The 19,309-nt window shown below is 38.4% G+C and overlaps 1 protein-coding gene across 8 annotated transcripts in view; it reads right to left on the bottom strand.

The window, feature by feature from the left end:
* Frmpd4 (FERM and PDZ domain containing 4) overlaps window positions 1-19,309 on the bottom strand; it is a 931,047-nt gene that overhangs the window by 390,888 nt on the left and 520,850 nt on the right. For 4 of the 8 annotated variants that reach the window (XM_052714395.1, XM_052714566.1, XM_052714478.1 and 1 more), the window contains one exon: window positions 11,587-11,683. The exons of the other annotated variants lie outside the window; for them this stretch is intronic. In XM_052714395.1, coding sequence (XP_052570355.1) covers window positions 11,587-11,603 — 17 coding nt within the window. In that variant the 5' untranslated portion in view covers window positions 11,604-11,683. The remainder of the gene's footprint in view (window positions 1-11,586; window positions 11,684-19,309) is intronic. 8 annotated transcript variants of the gene reach the window in all.

The following is a 19,309-nucleotide window of genomic DNA, read 5'->3' as shown; positions in this document are numbered from 1 at the left end:
ACCACAAAATAATATGTGTGTATCCAGAAAACAGTAAACATGCTAATATGGACAGGGAGCTCATAAGGCCTCAACTCTACACAAAGAACTAAGGAATGCTGAGATCAGGAGATATAGTCTTCACCAGGGAAGACCACACCAATTAGTTATCCAATAGCAAATGGTCATCCCAGAATATATATATATATACAAACATTATCACATAGACTAAACTGGTTATATTTATGGAATATATATGTAAATGAAATAAATATTAATAAAAAGAGACAATTAATTTGAAAGAGCAAGGAGAGGTATGTGGGAGAGTTGGGAAGGAGGAAGGGAGGAATGATATAATCATAATCTCAAAAAATAGAAGTTCTTAAAACAACTAACAACTAAGGTTTGTGTCATGTGGCAAGGGATACTTTTATGTTGTCATTTCTTCAACATTAACTACATATAAGCATAAAAGATTAAACATTAACTAACTTTGCCAAGTGTCCTATTTGGACATTAATACTCCATAATTTGCTTACCCAACTGCCCCTTTTTTATAAATGCAACAAGAAACCACAATGGGAGTCTACTGTGAAAGGCTTCAGAATGGCCATATGGGAAAGAGAGAGAGAGAGAAAGAAAGAGGGGGGGTTCACAAGCTTTGAGGAAAGATGGAAAAGCAACTGGGAGTCTCATACTCTGCAGAGAAGTAGGCACCTCATACAAATGCTTTAGAATACTGGAAGTCAGAACTAAAACTGAGCATGTTTGAAACACCTTTGGGCCAAAAAAATTACTCCTAGAGCGATGTTCAACATAAATACACAGATTCACCAAAGGGTGTGTATCAAAGTGCTCAGATCAACACTATTTCTCATAGCTCATTAATGAAAGCAACGCTTATAACCACCAATCAATGAATGGCTAAAGGGTTTGTGATATAGTCATTCAATGAATTTCTACAGCAGTGGAAATGAACTGCAACTATAAGCCACTAAACAAATGAAACAAAACAAGAACAAAAGTTTTCAAAAGTCATCACTATTCAATGGCCTACTCATGTTAATTTTCTTGTTCTGACTATAGCCGCAGCATGTCGATGCTTACATTGTAAAGATTATTTGACTTCTTCACATGCATGTATAGCACTTTCATAAAAAGATGATTTTCAAATGTTCTGTCTTTGTTGAAATGATGGAAACTGTCAACATGGTGGTATCACAACTTGAGGAACAATGGTACAAGACTATGCAATTCCCAAATCTGGAAACCAGGCTGCTGAGAAAGTCACACATAAAGAACCAAATGACATCTTTGTTATTTATGGGGGGGGGCGGTGTAGCATATAACCATGAAGTGACAGAATAATTCACAAGGAATGCTAGTTTCAGAAATAGCTTCAAGATCAAAGTATTTCAGACAAATCTCCACTACACAAATCTCCCTAGAAAGAAATGTAGTATTATCAAATTTAAAATAAACACATTTTCTCCAATGGTCTTTCTCATTTCCTGCCCTTTTCTACTTTGCCACATCCTGCTGTGTCATGATGTCCCCTCTTGCAAGGGCTTAATCAATACACTTAAGAACACTTATTCAAGAAGAATTTTCCATGAACCCTTTTCTACAGAAATTTTCCTTGCTCACCTCCAGTTTTCATTTCCTGTCTCTTGACCTGTTTTGAACTTATTACAAAGTTCATTTGAAATGTCTAACCTGATGCAACATGGAGTCCATATCAGGGTAGTTTTAATCAGAACCATTTTGAAAATGTAATTAAATATCAAAGTGTTTATCTATAGTCCCAAATAACTCTCCTTTTCAATAAAGATGAGGGCACAATGACCAGGGCTGATGTGAAGACCTCTATGAACAATCTTCAAAGATAAATTTAGTGGTTCATTTACGGAGACCTGGCAAAGACAACGGGTCAGGCGTTCCATGCTAAAAGAATACAAAGAAATGAAAAGAGAAATTTGAAGAGAAACAATACACTCAAGCCCTACAGAACAAAGCATTAGGGAATAGAAGACAGAAGGAAATGTATTTTGTCCTACCTCATCTTTCATAATGGAATCATACAATAACATGGGTCTGCATTGCTTTTGCTGGCAGTGGTTTGGTGTGGTGTTTTATTTGTCTGTTTGTTTGGTTTTGGTTTTTGGTTTTGTTTTATTTTTGATGTGTGTGTATGTGTGTGTGTGTGTGTGTGTGTGTGTGTGTGTGTGTGTGTGTGTGTGTGTGTCTGTGTCTGCGTATGTCTGTGTGTGTGTGTGTGTGTTTGTGTGTGTGTGTGTGTGTGTGTTTGCCACACACACTCTACTTGAGCCACTCACAGGAAGGACTCCTGCAAGCAGGAATTCGTTCTTGGTGTCTTCTCTTTCTAGGAGGACAGAAACACCTATTTCCTGGTAAATCCCAGCACTTAGGAGGTAGAGGCAGAAGGATGGAACCATTACAAACATACATACATAAATATGGCTGCTCTTCAAGGACACTTACTGGGCCTTTTATAACTGCTTACATTTATGGAGGGCTCTTGCCTAGAGTCCCCTCAGTTTGGGCCACCTTTCACTGAGTGTAGCCATCCTTGTCATAATGAGCAATTTGGAGTTGAATACACTTTCATAGCTTGCTCCCTTGGCTGCACTAAGTTTCTGGGATTATTTCCCCCTTTGCTTTATACTGTCTGCTATTTTCCATTATCCTATGAGAGGCAATGGGAGGGGTAGTCACAACATTTTAACTCTACCCAATAGCTCCTTTCTGCTTCCCAGCATTATTGTTTTCATTGCTGCTGCTGGTGCTGCTGCTGCTGCTTCAGTGAAGACCAACAAATCCTCATTGAAGATGTACTTTTTTATTGTTTTTTTTTTTTTTCAAGAGGACTTTCCTTTAGCATTTGATTAGCAGAAAGGGGATCTGGGGTAGTATTTTGTCTTCTTACTCCAGGAAGTGACAAGAAATCATCCCCCTTCCCCTTACTCTACCTTGGCACATAATTGAATTCCCAGAGATCTCCAATTTCTTAATTATCTCCTAGCACAAGAAAGAAAATCGATCACACAAACCATCTTCCTTCTCTATTTCCTTCTCATCCTAAAAAGAAGATACATAATGGCCGTTTCTTGCCTATTTTACTTACCATCTGGTCAAAGTAAACTCACAGGTTGACTTAAAAGGATGGAGAGTCTGCAGCTTCTAAAGAGGGCATCAGCTGTCAGCAATGAAAAGTTCCACGTGAAATCTAAAAGCTTCCTTTCCAACTGTACTTCGCTGTGGAAAGAAGTTACTCCCTATACAATGCAGAGAGTTATAAATGCTTTCAGATGGTGATAAATTACTTCTAGAACTGGAGAGATGCTCAGTGGAGAAAAACACTTGCTACACAAGCATGGGAACCTGATTTCAGATCTCAACAGTTCCACACTCACACAAAGAACCTGGGCAGGCCACATGTACAGCAAGCAGTAACTCCAGTGCTGGAGAGGACAGTCAGAGACAGGAGGATCTCTGGGGCTTGATGAACACCAGCTGAGATCCAGGCTCTGTTAGAGACCTTAAAGATGTTGTAATAGAGCAGAATGTCCAATATTCTCCAATGGCCTCTCTGCACGAATATGCAGGTGTGTGCCTAGACCACACAGATATAAATCACATTCACAGACACACAAATGAATCAACTTATGTTGTGAAGGCGAATGAATTTCATCAGATGAAACTCACCCTAAATATTTTGAGTGCTTCCTCTAAATAATTGTTTGGAATATTGATGTCCTTCAATAAGAGAAAAAGTAGCCCAGTGTTTATTACATGCATATTCTTCTTATAAATTGAAATATTGCTTAAAATGAAAACTAATAATGTTTATTTAAATTAGTCCATCATTAGGTTTGAGAAAATTTGCAGTAATAATCAAGTATCTGTCTGTATATTATAATATGAGAAAGCATTTAAATAAATTAGAAATCAAAATTAAGACAAGGCATGTTTCACAGTAATATTACAAAAGAAATACTTCCATTTTGATAAGATATTTAATTTCTAACAACTTAATACAATGGCAATACAATTAAGCTGTAAAATAAAATTCACTATTCTGAAACTAATGTTTATTTGATGCTGTATTCATGAATTTAGTCTCTTAATTTTGTTTGGAGTTATAAAGCACAGTTTACCACTGAAGTTAAGAGCAACTATGAAATATTTAGGAAGAGTAAGAATTTATTTTCACTATTACCTGGAAATTATTAAATATTTCTTCTAAAAATATTTATTTATAATTTCACATGGTAAAAAAACTAAACGTGGAACAAAATGTTGTATCTATTTCATATGGTGCATTTTAAGATTCTTCATTTTAAAAGCTGGTAAGTAGTATAGAGATTCTTTTACCAAATGACCATGGATCATACAAATAAAACATTAAAGATCTGTTTTCAGGAATGCAGTCTCTGTAGCTTTCTTGGTCAAAGTGTCTATCTAGTAAAGACATATTTTCAAGAGAGAAGGAATATAATTTAAATGGATATCACATTTTTTCTGTATTCTTATTCCCAAAACCAGAGGGAGCAGGTTTTCCTCAATAGAATTATAGAATTAAACCAAATATGCACAACCAGCCTGAATCACCATATTATCATAGCTATCCTCAATTAATTACCTGAAAAGAAAATGACACACTTTCATGGCAATAAAAAAATATTACTTATGTTAATTACTTATCTCATAATATTGGATAAAACATCCCACATGCTGTCATATCCTGTTTGTAAATGTCAATTCTACTATTATGAATTAATGACAAAGTCTCTAAGATTCTTTTCTAGAAGAAGGGGATATTATATTATTCACAGAAATAATGAATGCAACTATTTTAATCCCTAAGATTTTAATTATTTGAACAAAAATTCTCTAAACAAGGGGGGGGCGTGGAATACCATGAAACTGGTTCCCTTTCTCGACAAACAAAGAAGCAAATCAAGACAACTGGAAAAAATACACATGCCAATTTTGTCAGAATTAAGTGGCAGGCTATGGAACATTTGTAAGGAATTCTAAGTTTGTAAAAGGGAGGAAGTATGAATAAAGGAATACATGGTATATTGGTTTGAATGAGAATGGTCCCCATAGGTTCATATGTTTGAACACTTGGTCCCCAGTTAGTGGAACTGTTTGTAAGGGATTAGGAGGTGTGGCCTTGTTGGAGGAGACCTGTCACTGCAGGTGGGCTTTGAGGTTTCAAAAGCCCACAGCATTCCCAGTCTCTCTGCTTGTGGATTAGGATATAAACTCTTAGCTGCTGTTTCAGCAGCATGCCCACCTGCTTGCTGTCATCTCCCCATCATGATGATCACAGACTAGTGCTAGGGAACTGTAAGTAAATCTCCAGTTAAATGCTTCCTTTTGTAAGTTGCCTTGTTCATGGTATCTCAGCACAGCAATAGAACAATAACAAAGGAACATATGTAATATTTTTAATCAGTCACACAGCAGTTATCTATAGTGGGGATAAATCTGCAAATTTTATTGACATGGCAATCTAATCAAAGAAATTAAGGATATACCCTTGCAAGGTTTCAGCAGGAATGTATGCTCAGTGCAAGATGAGTCTGAATTTAGGCCAAGGACTGTGTCTATACCTTTTCCTAACTTCCTTCACTTACATTCTCACAAAGTAATCTCAGTTTGTTTTGTTGCTTGTAAAACTTTATTATCTAAAAAAAGACTTACTACTTATTCTTGGTCAATCATAATGATATTTCACTCATAACTTTCACCATCACTGTTCTCATTCTAAGAGCATAGCAAATATCTGTTTACTGGTTTGTTTTTCTACAATTGGCTTCAAATTTTATAATGGTGGGAGTTACTCATATACTTTCAAGAGTTCAGATTTTTAAAATTTTTAAAAGGGAAATATATTCCAAAGGCAAATTATACTCAAAGCTTAAGAGACGTAGTAAAGGTATTTCCTTTTCCTTAATAATTTCTTGTTCATAAAGCAGCTTATTAAGGTATTTGGAAGAGTTCATTTTTGTTTTCTAGTATAAGGAATTAAATGGAGGGTTTTGTGCTTACTATGCAAGCTTTCTACCAGTGAAGTGTATATTCAGCCTTTAGCTAATAGTTTTTATAAATTCAGAGAGAAAGTTACATGACAACTCTTTGTCAAATTTCTAAGCTTTAAACATACCATAGATTGCTATATTCTGAAAGGCTAGAAAGAGTGACAGTGTTTTATAAATGGGAATAGATTTAGTGTTCAATAAAGTATACAATTAGCATGGTAGAGCTAAATTGGCTGAATAAGTGAGGGATTTGCTGTCAATTTTCCAAGTATCTGACTACACCACAAACCATATATCTGTGTCACAAAATGTAGACTTAGCACCTAGGGAGCTGGCAAAGGCTAACAAAACTCAGGTGCATGGAGAATCCTGTAGCTTTCCCAGTTGTTCAAGATTTACCATCATTAGCTTTGATCATGAGCACAGAGAAGCCTACTGCTACCATCACCTGAGTCTAATTTATTTGGGAAACTTACTGGGCCTTCCTACAACTGATGACAAAGAAGTAGGGGGGAAAAGGGAATGCTTTCTCAAACCAATATAAGGTAGAATAGAAAGGCAAGCATAAAGGCATTCATAAGCAGACCACTGGAATATGTCCACCTCTTCTGCTCACATACTATTGGGGACCACCTCCTTGCATACACTCTATCCCCACACTCACAAATGAGTCCACCCATGCAACTTCCATTGGCTCACTAGCTATCCACTGGGAAGATATCCGACATCTTTGCTACTTATTTTAACCAGGCTTAACTCTTCACATGAAATATCAAGAACATCTTTTTAAAGGAATTTCAATTACTATTCCCCCATCTTGTGTGAGCTGGGGAAGTAGTCGGTCAGAGAAGAACTTCTGATACAGAATTACTTGACCTCTCCACTACACTCTACCAGAATGGGTAGATGACTACTCAGACACATTCAGCATTTTGGAATCTACTAAAGACAAAAAACCACACACACACACACACACACACACACACACACACACACACACACGTGTGTGTGTGTGTGTGTGTATGTATGTATGTATGTATATACATATATATGTATAAATATATAGTTGTGTTTACTGTAAATGAATATATTTGTTTAAAAGCCAGAAAGAGACTCCATAGGAAGTCAGCTCCCCCAGTCTACAAAGGTCAGTAAATTCACACAAAATCAGAAAAAGATAAATGCATGCTCTTTTGCCAAGAATCCACTGTACGTGATTTATTGAAAGAAGTTCAGTTCTAATTTAATAATTAGCATTAGGAAATCAATAACTTGGTGACAAGGACAAAGTATAAAGTGTCCTCCTCCTCCACTTCCTAATGAGGATGGATAATAAGGAACAGTGTTTGGTTTTGACAAGCCTCACAAGTTGGGATGTCAGAGAGAAGGCAGAGAAGATGAAAATGAAATATCAAATGATAAACTAATGCACTCTAGGGTATATAGCTGATCAAGAAGAAGGACAGGGTAGAAGAAAGAGAGAGAGAAGGGGACAGAGAAGAAGAGGAGAGGGAGGAGAGAGGAGAGGAGAGGAGAGGAGAGGAGAAGCAAGGAGAATTTTCAACATTTACTGGAATGAATGGGAATTGATGATAGTGTATTTAATGAGAATCTGTGAAAATTTTGACAATAGAACATGACACACATACACCTCTCCTGCCAAACACACACACACATCACACATATCCATACCTCTTCAAGGCCTTCAACAAGGACCTACATTGTTTTTGCAAGGCTCCTTGGGATTGCATTTGTGATTTCTTTAATGGCATCACCTGCTGAGGTGAGCCTTCAGGCAAAAGTAAACAGCCTAGGCAGACAAGATGATGTGTGCTAAGAGATTTCACAGCAATAAAAATATAAATAAATAAATAAATAAATAAATAAATAAATAAATAAATAAATAAAGTACAAATGCAAACTATTTCATTTTTTTCTCTGTTTCTGTCTGTCCCCCTCTCTCTCTTTCTCCCTCTACTGTGTGTATGTGTGTGTGTTTCTGTGTGTCTGTGTCTGTGTGTGTCTTTGTGTGTGTAGATGCACATGTGTGGGAATTCTTTTTTTATTTTATAATTAATTTAATTTTACATATCAGCCATGGATTCCCCTGTCCTACCTCCTCCCACCCCCTAGCCTTCCCCCCCAACCCTCCCCCATTCCCATCTCCTTCAAGACAAGGTCTCCCCTGGGGATTCAGCTGGGCCTGGTAGATTCAGTTGAGGCAGGTCCAGTCCACTCCTCCCTACACCAAGGCTGAGCAAAATGTCTCAGCATAGGCCCTAGGTTCCAGAAAGCCAGCTCATGCACTAAGGACAGGTCCTGGTCCCACTGCCTGGGGGCCTCCTAAATAGTTCAAGCTAATCAACTGTCTCACTGATCCAGAAGGCCTGATCCAGTTCCATGGGGACTCCTATTTTGGGCAGTTGCTCTTAACATCAGTAATGTACTTTGCTTTAGAATTCCAATTAAAATTAAGTGACTAAATGCATGAATAAAATGGGAAATAATAGCACTGTAATTTTTCTGGAAACATACAATGTTCCTTACAAGTGAAAATGACTTAGGAACATGGGGAATGAAGGGAAACCTGCTTTTAGGCTTTGCATATGAACTTAAGGAAGAATGAGCCTACTGTTGAGATCTTGACACTACACTCATTTGATCCAAAGGAATAACAAATGTAGAAAACCAGTAAATAGGCATCATTAGGGCTCACCACTGTGACCTGTGATGAACCAGGTGCAGGTAAAAGACACTGATGTGTTTTTCACTCCTATAGAAGGTCAGTGACAACTTCACAGATCACAAAATGTATTAAGTATGATACAATGGACCTAAAAACTGCAATAAGCTCCTGGCAGTCTCATTATCAATGCTGAACACTTTCTGGGAGCAGGCAGATGGTTTTATTGTTTCTTTGATCAGCCTTCTCTCTTTGCTCCTCTTCCCCTCTGGACATCCATCCAACCTCCTCTCCAACTTAGCAACAGATTCCACTCACATCCCTGGGCATTTATAACCTTGACCTCTTTCCTGAGCACCAGACCCAGATTTCCCACAGGCTTGCTGGGTCCAGACAGATGGATGCCTGTTGGCACCTCCTAGTCAGCAGGGCCCCAAATGAATCTTTTTGGCAGAGTCTGCAGCATTCCCTCAAGCTCTTGTGAATGAGGAAAGGAAAACACATGGGTTAATTCTCTAGTCTAAGGTCACTGCACAACCATTAATACACAAAGTCAGAATTTGAACCCTGAGCTCCCACTTCCAAATCTCATACCTGTTTCATTGATCTGTCTCTCCTCAAGCTTACTCATTGTCTCTGATGCCATCTTTCCATAGCTCTAACACAAACAGAGAAGGTGATCTAAACTGCCTATCATTCCTCACTCAACTTTTCTTCCTAATGTTGCCATTCATGGTTCCCTAGCTCACTTAGAATGGAAATACCACCGCACTACCAATAAATAGCAAGTAAAACAATAGGCTCTGGACCCAGACTTCCTTGATCCAAATCTCAACTCTAACTTCTATTAGCTGTGTGGTCTAGGAAAGTTTGTATTTGGTTTTCCAGTCTATAATATAATGCAGTTGGTTATAATGATACATAGCTTCACTATAAGGAAATGAGTTAATATGTGTAAAGGGATTTATCATTCCTATTATATGAAAACCAGCTTGCTCTGTTTTGGCTCTGTGTCCCTCTACAACCTGACACTTACCTTCCTATTAACCATAATTCTTCAAGTACAGAGACCCCTACCAGATTGACCTGGTACAGCTCTATGAGTAATTTCTTTCTGTCCTCATGCCTCAGATATTTGCCCAAATATTTCCTCAGCTTGGTAGAGCTTTGCCAGTCTCTATTTCTGGTGTGTAGCAGAGAAAGTTGCTACAACCAGATCCCATTTAAAAACCTCATATCTTAGACTGGCCTCAAACTAGCTATGCAGCTCAGGATGGCCTTAAACTTCAGATCTTTCTACCTCCACCATTCCAGGCCTAGGATATAGATATATACTAGAGTGCCTGGTTTATGTGGTGCTGAGTACCAAACCCCAGGGCTTCATGCATGCTGGACAAGCACTATACCAATTGAAATACATACCCAGCCCTTTGACTTCCTAGTCAACTAGCATCCATTGATGACCCTATCAAGGGCACTGTTATAGTTTATGATGCCTGAACTTGAATTTTCTGCTCTTTCCTGTCAAGTTGGAGCCCATTTAGCCTGCCTATACCTAAATTCCTGGTACGCATATAAACTCACAGAGACTGTAGTATCCTGCACAGGGCCTGCATAGGTCTGCACCAGATGGGATTTTAGAGCTGAAAGGAGAAGTGGACACATGCTTGCATCCCTAACCCAGAAGCTACCTCCCAATGATAACCACTTGCAAATGAAACAGTTTTCTTCCAGGGAGTCTCACTGGGGAAACAAATCACTCTTCAGGGTAGGCTATACATCCAGTAGTAGATGGCCAATAGAAATTGAAATCAATGACATCTTTGGGAGTTCTTTGTCTCATAATGTTAAGTCAGGGTACTTTTTTTTAACCTTTCAGGTTCTTTGTGTATATATTATGGCTTCTAGTTTTATATTTTTATAGGACTCCTATGTGTGTGAATGTATGTCCATGCATCTATATGCATTTCTTACACTTTTTCTTTGGCTCTTTTTGTCTGGTTGCTTTGTCCTATTCCAATTTGTTTGTTTTTGTTTTACCTTATGTTACTTTATTCTTGGTTTTTAGATGCCTGTTTGTTTTCTAAAGAGAGACAGAAAAGGTGTGGATCTGGATGGCAGGGAAGGTGGGAGGAACTTGGAGGAGTAGAGGGAGGGGAAACTGTAATCAGAATATGCTGTGTGAAAAAAAACTATTTTCAATAAAAGAAAAAATAAAATAAATACTCCTGTGTGTGTGTGTGTGTGGAGAGAGAGAGAGAGAGAGAGAGAGAGAGAGAGAGAGAGAGAGAGAGAGAGATGAGAAAGAGTGTGTGTGTGTGTGTGTGTGTGTGTGTGTGTGTGTGTGTGTGTATGCCGTGTTGTACCTAAACTGTAGTAGATACTATTTAAAAGTAAGTGGCCTGGAACACAGTTCATGAATGCTTGCTTTAGGTAGAGAAACTTTATGCTTTACTATATTGGAAATTCATTATAAAAGATATAGATTTGCCAAAATCCAGAGGCAATATCACTTCTTTGGTAACTAATTACTTTCTTTCTATTTATTTAGTCTTTTTTCTCTTTATATGGTAAGGACAGAAAGCAATTCTGTGTGGACTTCCAGACTTAGTTCTGAAGGTCTGTGACATATTTATTTTTAATTTCAAAACCCATCAAAACACCAGAAAGGGGACATTATTTAAAATCTCCTTGAATCAAGGCCTGCTCACTCCATTGTTGGAAGACAAGAAAGGTCATCGGATAGTGTGTGGAAGAGTCCTAAAAGCCAACCAGCCAAAGCAAATGGAATAAAGAATTAAAAGCTTAAGGGTAAGAGTCAGAGAGAGTTCAAATCTTGGAGCTGTCACTTACCAGCTGTGTGACCTCATGCCACTGAACTGCTCTGTGCCTCAGTTTCCTGAACTGTAAGTAGGGACACTAATGCCTGTCTCATAAAACAGCAGAGTGCCTGTAAAATAACAAATACTTAGTAAATGGCGTATGTTGGTAACAAAGATAGCAACAATAATAATAGCTTGGGAAAACAACTTTGACCTTTTCTACAGCATCACTCATCAAATTGCATTCTACTTGGATTAGAACAGAATCTGAAATTTGGCCATAGAGGAAAAAATGAAAGCATTTTAAGACCACTCTTCTTTATGCTTCCCTCCCCTGCATCCTTTCCTTCTGATCCGTGTTTTAGTTCATTTCCTAAACTAATACATTTCTTAGATACTGTTTCATGACTTGACAGTGAAGCAAGATGCTTGGAAAGGGAAGTCTTCATGAATAACAGACCTGGCCACAGAACAGGACGATGATAGAACTTGAAATATCAGAGCGACAAATCTAGTTGTTTCACAGATCCAAACAAAAAGTAACTTGAGAACCAATCTCCCATGACCCATCTAAGCTGAGAGCTAGAGCCCTGAAGCTCTGGAAGAACTTTACACTGTAGAGGAGTAAACACCATGCCCTAGCAGTTATGTCTGACCTTTCAGGGTTATAGCACATTGTCATCTACAAAGTGCATATTGAGAACTGAGTGATCAGGTCACAAAGAAAAAAATCTAAAGATGTTTTGTGTTTGGGGCAATGGCTCAGTAGGTAAAGTGTTGGCTGCTGAAGGGTGAGTATCTGAGTTCAAATCCCAGAATCTGCTTAAAGCTGGACATGGTAGCATACATCTGTAATCCCAGAGCCCCCGTGAGGAAAGGAGAGGCACAGACAAAAGAATCCCTGGAATGTTTAAAGCCAGGTTAGGCCTTTATATACAGTGGGAAAAGACAAGGGGCCCTCTCTCAAATAAACTAGAAAGTAAAGACTAATAAACTAAACTAATATGATCATTGGCCTCCGCACATATGTTGTTGTATGCCAATACCTACTCTCATACAAATGAATGATTACACACACACATTCACATACACACACATATAAAGATTTAAAATATGTAATAATGTTCCACAAGTTTATGATTTTGTATTGGGCTGCATTCATAGCTACCCCGAGTCACATGTAGCCTGCAGACTGTGGCTTGGCTGCACCTGAAAATGGGCTCCAGTGCTTGAGGCAGCAAGTTGACAGTCAGAATTGCTGCTCAGCTTGACCGTGATGGCAGTGTTACATGACTTGAAAAGGTAAAGAAACACACACTGGCCAAGAAGGTTTAGAGTCCACTGGATTTCAATGTGAACGTGAACATTAGGAACCCTTACATTTGCAAAAAAAAAAAAAAAAAAGTCAACAAGCCAAGACAGTATTAGCAAAGAAACGTTCTTGAAACTATAAAATGCAAGCAATTCAGAGAAGAGAGACTGTGTAGACCTTGTCTTACTAAGGTATAGGGTGGCTGGGAAGATAGTTCAATGAGATAGCACTTGTTGAGTATATGTGAGATCATATCTACTTCAGTTCCCAGTGCTTTGGGGGAGGTGGTATTATGAAGGTAGGAGACACTGGACAGTGGTTGACTTAATGAGATACAATCTGTCACATATGTATCTCAGCTAAAGCCTGCAGGGTTTCCAAAGACCCTTCAGAACAGAACTGGCTTTCTTTCTCAGCCCCAGTTAGTCTACTACAGCCAAAATATTCACTTTATCCTCTTTGCCAAACAATTTCCCCCTCAAATGGAAACCAACATTCACTTCTCACAGATGCTTTCACCCTCCTTTCTCCTAGAAGTCTACTTTTTATCTTTATTCTTCATCAATATTTACAGACCTTTTGTTGTAACTAAATGTACATACAAATAACACAGCATGTCTAAAAACTGTTGAGTATTGAAATGTCATATGCTCTATTACTGGAAAAAAAACAAACCTTGTGGGATGTTTGTTTTGAAACTAATAACTTTCATAGCACACTCAACACTGTGTAACCAATAACCCTGTGCTGTACACTGTGACATACTTAGCAATCTGGGAACTGGGTCCCTGTGTGCCACAATCAGAAAGTTTGATCAGAGAAGCACATGAAACACTATAAAGCTGCAGTTGGTCAAGAAGAGTAATACCAAGGAAAGTTGGAATACACTCTTGGAACAAATGGAGGGAGGCAGAGACTGGAGGATACGGGTGAGATCCTCCAGCTCGATAGCAGAACCTATCTTGAATGAAGTGAATGCTGTTCCTGAGGATGATATTCAATATTGTTCTCTGGCCTCCAAATGCATATGCATGTACTCAGGTAGTCACATACATATGATGACTCAGAACACCACACACACACACACACACACACACACACACACACACACACATGCACACTCACACTCACACGCACACATACAGGCATACACACACAGAGTCAGGAGATCTTTGTTGTGAAGTTATAAGCTGACACCCATGACACAATAGCAGAAAAGAAATAAAACCATGAAAAACTACTTTAACCAGCTATCATGATTGACTTTCGTTCTTCAAGCCCACAGATCTGCTGCTGACATGATCTGAGTTGAGGTTGTAAGTGACTCTTGCAAAGCACTTGTGTAGTCATTAAGCTCAAAAGCAGATTTGGTCATGACAGTTTCTTTATATTATGTGATCTATGTAGTCCAAGAGAGTGTATTTGATTTTCCTTAAACCCATTTCCTAAACAAATTCCCACAAAACGTATACTTAAAATATGGCATAACACACTCCTAGAACTTATGCATTCCTCTTAAACCTAGCTGTATTTTTCCTAAGAAGATACATGTGATTTCCCTCTGGGTTCTTGATTGACAACTCCATATTGCCCAATATTTCTGGAGAATGGCAGTGATGATAATTTTCATTTGGTGGGCTTTTTTTGCAGTTAGAAAGATATTTAGCTAACAGATGAACATTAACAGAAAAGTCTTTTAATGAATAGTTGCCTACAAAAAGATCATCTTAATTTTTGAATTAATTATGAAACAAAAATTGTATACTACATGGATTTAATGATATTATTCATTTATTTGTGTTTTAATTGCTCTGATTGCTTCCTTGTTGGTCAAAGTGTCTGCAGATTTTCAGTGTTTCAGTGAATTCTGCACATGCTGACCTTTTACAATCCTGTCATCTCTCTGGTACCCACTTGTCATCCCCTCTGTGATGGTTAATATTGGTAAGCTCTAGAATCACCTAGGAGATAAACCTCTGGATATGCCTATGAGGGATTTTGTACTTTCAGGTTAATTGAAGTAAGAAGATGTGTCCTAAATCAGAGTGACACCATTCCATGGGCTGGGGAACTGGACTGCATCAAAAGGAAAAGAGGAATTAGCATTCCTTTCTCTCTGCTTCCTGACTGGACCAGTTGCCTTATTCCCCCATGGCCAGAACTTCCCCACTATCATAGATTGTATTCCCAAACACTATAAGCCAAAGTAAATCCTTCATCTTTTAACTTCTTTCCATCTTGGGAGGGTCACAGCAATGAGAAAACTAATGAACACACACACACATCCCAACTAGCATTCAGTTAACATTCTAACACTGCTGGCATGCATGTTTCGCATCACTCCAAAGTCCCAGCCTGCTCTTCTTCCATTTTATTCATCTTCTAGGTTCAATCCACTGCTATGCCCTACCAAAAACTAAGAACAGTCACAGCTCCAAAATCTCAGAACAGTCATAGCTCCAATGCTCACCCCTTTGAACCCCCCTTTCTCTCCCTGAAGAAAAAAAAAAGCTTGGCTTTGAAGTTGCACATTTTTTCTCTACCAGCTGTGTGACCTTTCAGGCTCAGCATGGGATTAGTTTGTTCATCTAAATCCAAAACGTTGTCAGTTCTCAAAAGTCCATCAGAGTTGGTATAGGGAAAGCGCCTTTGGCCTTTTCTTCTGAGATCAGTCTGCTAGTGCAAAATATTACAGTTCTCTGTACAGTGTCTGTATGCTGACTGATGGGGCTCCTTTTGAGAATCAGACACATGTCAGGTACCTCTCTGGGTACCAATTCCAGGAAAGATGTATTCTCTTAGCCCTAGTTGGTAAATACTTCCTCCTCCTGGAAGAAGGGCCTGGGACAGCAAAGACAGAACTCAGCTCTCTGAATCCCAAACCTCATTATTCCTTGAGGAGGCCCCAAAGTGGCATAAATCTCCAAGCACAGAATGGATGAGCATTGGCAAGGCCACTGCTGTTGCTGATATTTGACCAACCACTAGCCGAGACACCAACTGCTAGATACAAAGGATTTCGAGGACTGTTATAACTTTCCTACTGACATTTGGCCCCTGAAATGCCTTGTGCACTCCACTAGCCACTGTAGAAGGAGATGAAACAAGATGCAATGTATTATTATTCTTTGAATTTGAAGATGCCCATGACTCTGACTGAAATTGAGATGGGCTGTGATCCTGATCTCTGCCATATTTTTCCATTTTATAAAGGAAAAAAAATTAGAGAAAATGAACAGTGTTTCTGAAAACTAGATCATGAGAGAATAAAGTGTTTTCATTTGGAACCCCAACCAAGCAAAGACATCTGTATCAAGATGCACATTTAAGCAAGTCCATTGGTTCCTCTGAATAGACATACCCAATGGCTTTGTGCCAGTTAGACCTGCAAGGTTGGTAACTAAGACAAGAAAATCATGATGTTAAAGCTGACTGTTAAAGACTTGAGCGGAACCTGTGATAGTGCAGAACTAGCACTAAGCACAACACAATAGAGAAAGTGAGAGCAAGAGGGGGTGATTGCTCTGAAGCAGCTAGAATCTGCATACTAGCCGCCCCCCTCGGTAGAACAGGATTTTGAATGCTAGCCAAAGCATCTTGGTAGGGGAATAGGATAGACTTGGACACTATGGCCACACAACCCTGATCTCCTCTGATCTCAGAAACTGGGCAAGGTTGGGTATGGCTAGTACTTGGATTGGAGGGCAGATTAGAGATGTAGTAGAGCAGAGGCTTATGTTCATCAACACTTATGTTGGTGATGAAATAAAGTTATAGTAGAGTGTTGCACACCATAAAAGCACCTTTGTGTCCAGCAAGATGGCTCAGCAGGTAAAGGCACTTGCTGACAAGTCTAATGACCTGAGTTAAATTTCTAGGACTTTTGTGGTGGAAAGAAAGAACCAATTTCTTTAGTTGTACTAAGACCTACACACACACACATGCATGAACATACACTCATAAACAAATATAATATTTGTTTAAAAAATAACTTTATAAAAAATGAGGACTTTAAAAAGGCAGCACACCCTAACTGATCTCCAAATCTACAACTAGTGCCTGCTGCAAAAAAGCAGAACCAACTCCTTGGGTTGGTTGTAAATGAAGCAGGTGTGGAACTTGGTGATTTGCAAAAAGTTCCTTGACCTCAATATAGCACCTACATATCTTGAATTATACTAGAGATGTTTTGTGTCTCTTTCTCTTTGCAGGCTGTGAGCTCCTTGAGGGCAGGTGCATCCTATCTAACACCACAATATAGCTGGCACATAATAAGTGTACAATAAATGCCTCTAACATTGCATATCAAGAATTAGAACTCTTAGTTAATAAGCACAAGAACCAAAACAATTTTTGCAGCTACCTATCTACATATAAGTTTGTTTATTAACCCATTAGTGAGAGTATTGCAGATACTATTTTTATATGTACAGCAGAGAAAAACTAAAGTCAGAAGATGGAGAAACACATCCCAAGAATACATGCTTGATTTAAAGTACATACTTGGAATATGTTTGCATAGCATCAGGTACTTTCCTTGTACTTAGAACACTACCAACATTAAGGAACACTGCACCATCACCAAAACAGGCCAGTAATGGACAATGATTTCTGGCCCCAAATACATGGCCTAGTCTTCACATTAATTTGAGGAAAACAGGGGGTGGGGGAAAGAAGAGCTGGAGGCAATTCTATTTGCATGCAGATTCAATAACTAGGTTAACATTAGATAGCTCATATATTTAAACTATTTTAATGCAGACTTAGTCTCTCCCTGAAATAAAAACATGGGACCAAAAATGAGGATACAGCGTACTGTCAAACATACTTTGCACTGAAAGATGGTAATGATGCCACAATAATACTATACAGTTTAAAGGTTCTAAGAGGGCATGGTACTTTCCACGATGTCCCCTAAGAGTATATGATTATATAATATACTCATAATATACTCTATTATATGCGTATACACAAGGGATGTTTTCATGTGAGCAGATAACATAAAACCTCAGACTGGTTGTATCTTATGTATCAGGAAAGTCTCTCCATTATCTAATGATCTGAGAAAACATATCTACCAACTCTATATTCTTAAAGATTTATTTATTTTTATTTTACATGAATGTCAATGTTTGCATGTAGGTATGTCCACCATGAGTGTTCCTGATACCCACAGAGGCCAGAAAAGGGTGTTAGATTCCCTGGAACTGGAGTTAAGGATGGTTCTGAGACACCATATGGGTGCTGGGAACTGAATCAGCATTCTCTGCAAGAACAGCAAGTGCTGTTAACCACGGAACTATCTCTCCAATACCTGTGTTCTTGAAAGTGAGTATCACTATGGTTCCCTGCCAAAACCATTTAGATTTATAGATAACCACCACGCCCTAAATTTGTTTCCTCTAGCCAGGTACACATCACAAAGATTTCTCAATCATAATTAAATTTCACCCCAATGAGCTTTGTCTGATTAGCTTCTTAAGTTATACAAAGAAGGATGATGATTGTCATCTTTCTTCTAGGAGATTATGTTGACAAGTTTACTGTACCCAAATACAGCAGAGTAAACAGAAGAAATATAGTGCAACAAGGTTAAGATATAGCCTGGATTTAATTCTCACAACTAGTTATACTTATCCTTGAAGCATTTCTTTTTCTGATAATTTGAACAGATGAAAATTTATTTTGTTGGCATGGTTATGTATACAATGACCTTTTCCCATTTGGCATAGTGGTGCATGCCTTTAATCCCAGTACTCAGGAGGCAGAGTACAGCAGGATCTATAAAAGTTTAGTCTACATAGTAAGTTCAAGTTTAGCCCGAACTACATAGCGAGATCCTATATTTAAGAAAGAAAAAATAAAGGTTATAGAGCTTGAGAGATGGTTCAGCAGTTAAGACCACTAGCCATTTTCCCAGAGGACCTGAGTTCTGCTCTCAGTACCCATGCCCCAGCTCACAACCACCCGTTTCTCCAGTTCCAGGGGATTTGATGCCCTTTATTAGCCTTCCATGCACTAGACATCATACACAGGAGGCACATGCAGACAAAACACCCATACACGTTAAAGAAACAAACAAGCAAACAAACAACAACAAATGCACTATCTTTTATCATAGTAAAAACTACTGCTTTTTATACTCAAGTTGAATTCAGTTACTTTTCATCTTGACCACACTTCTGGAACTAAAAGCTCCAATCAGAAACATCTGCTAGTAGCTCTCTCCTTATAAAACATTTGAAATGTAGAATGCTCAATGCACCTCAGGTAATGAATCATACATGCTTGCAAAATTTCAAGTACATAATTGCCTGTCCATAATAATTGTTGAAAATTAGCCAATTTCTGGAGTATGTACATATGGTTCATAAAATGTCACTTTTTTTTCTGTGATTCATAGGCTTTATTTCAATGTTAAAGCAAACAGATGTTTATCTTT

Source organism: Peromyscus californicus, unplaced genomic scaffold (genome assembly GCF_007827085.1).
Source record: "Peromyscus californicus insignis strain IS unplaced genomic scaffold, ASM782708v3 Scaffold_10__1_contigs__length_136768540, whole genome shotgun sequence".
Classification (NCBI taxonomy): Eukaryota; Metazoa; Chordata; class Mammalia; order Rodentia; family Cricetidae; genus Peromyscus; species Peromyscus californicus.
This window is presented reverse-complemented; position numbering and strand designations above follow the sequence as displayed.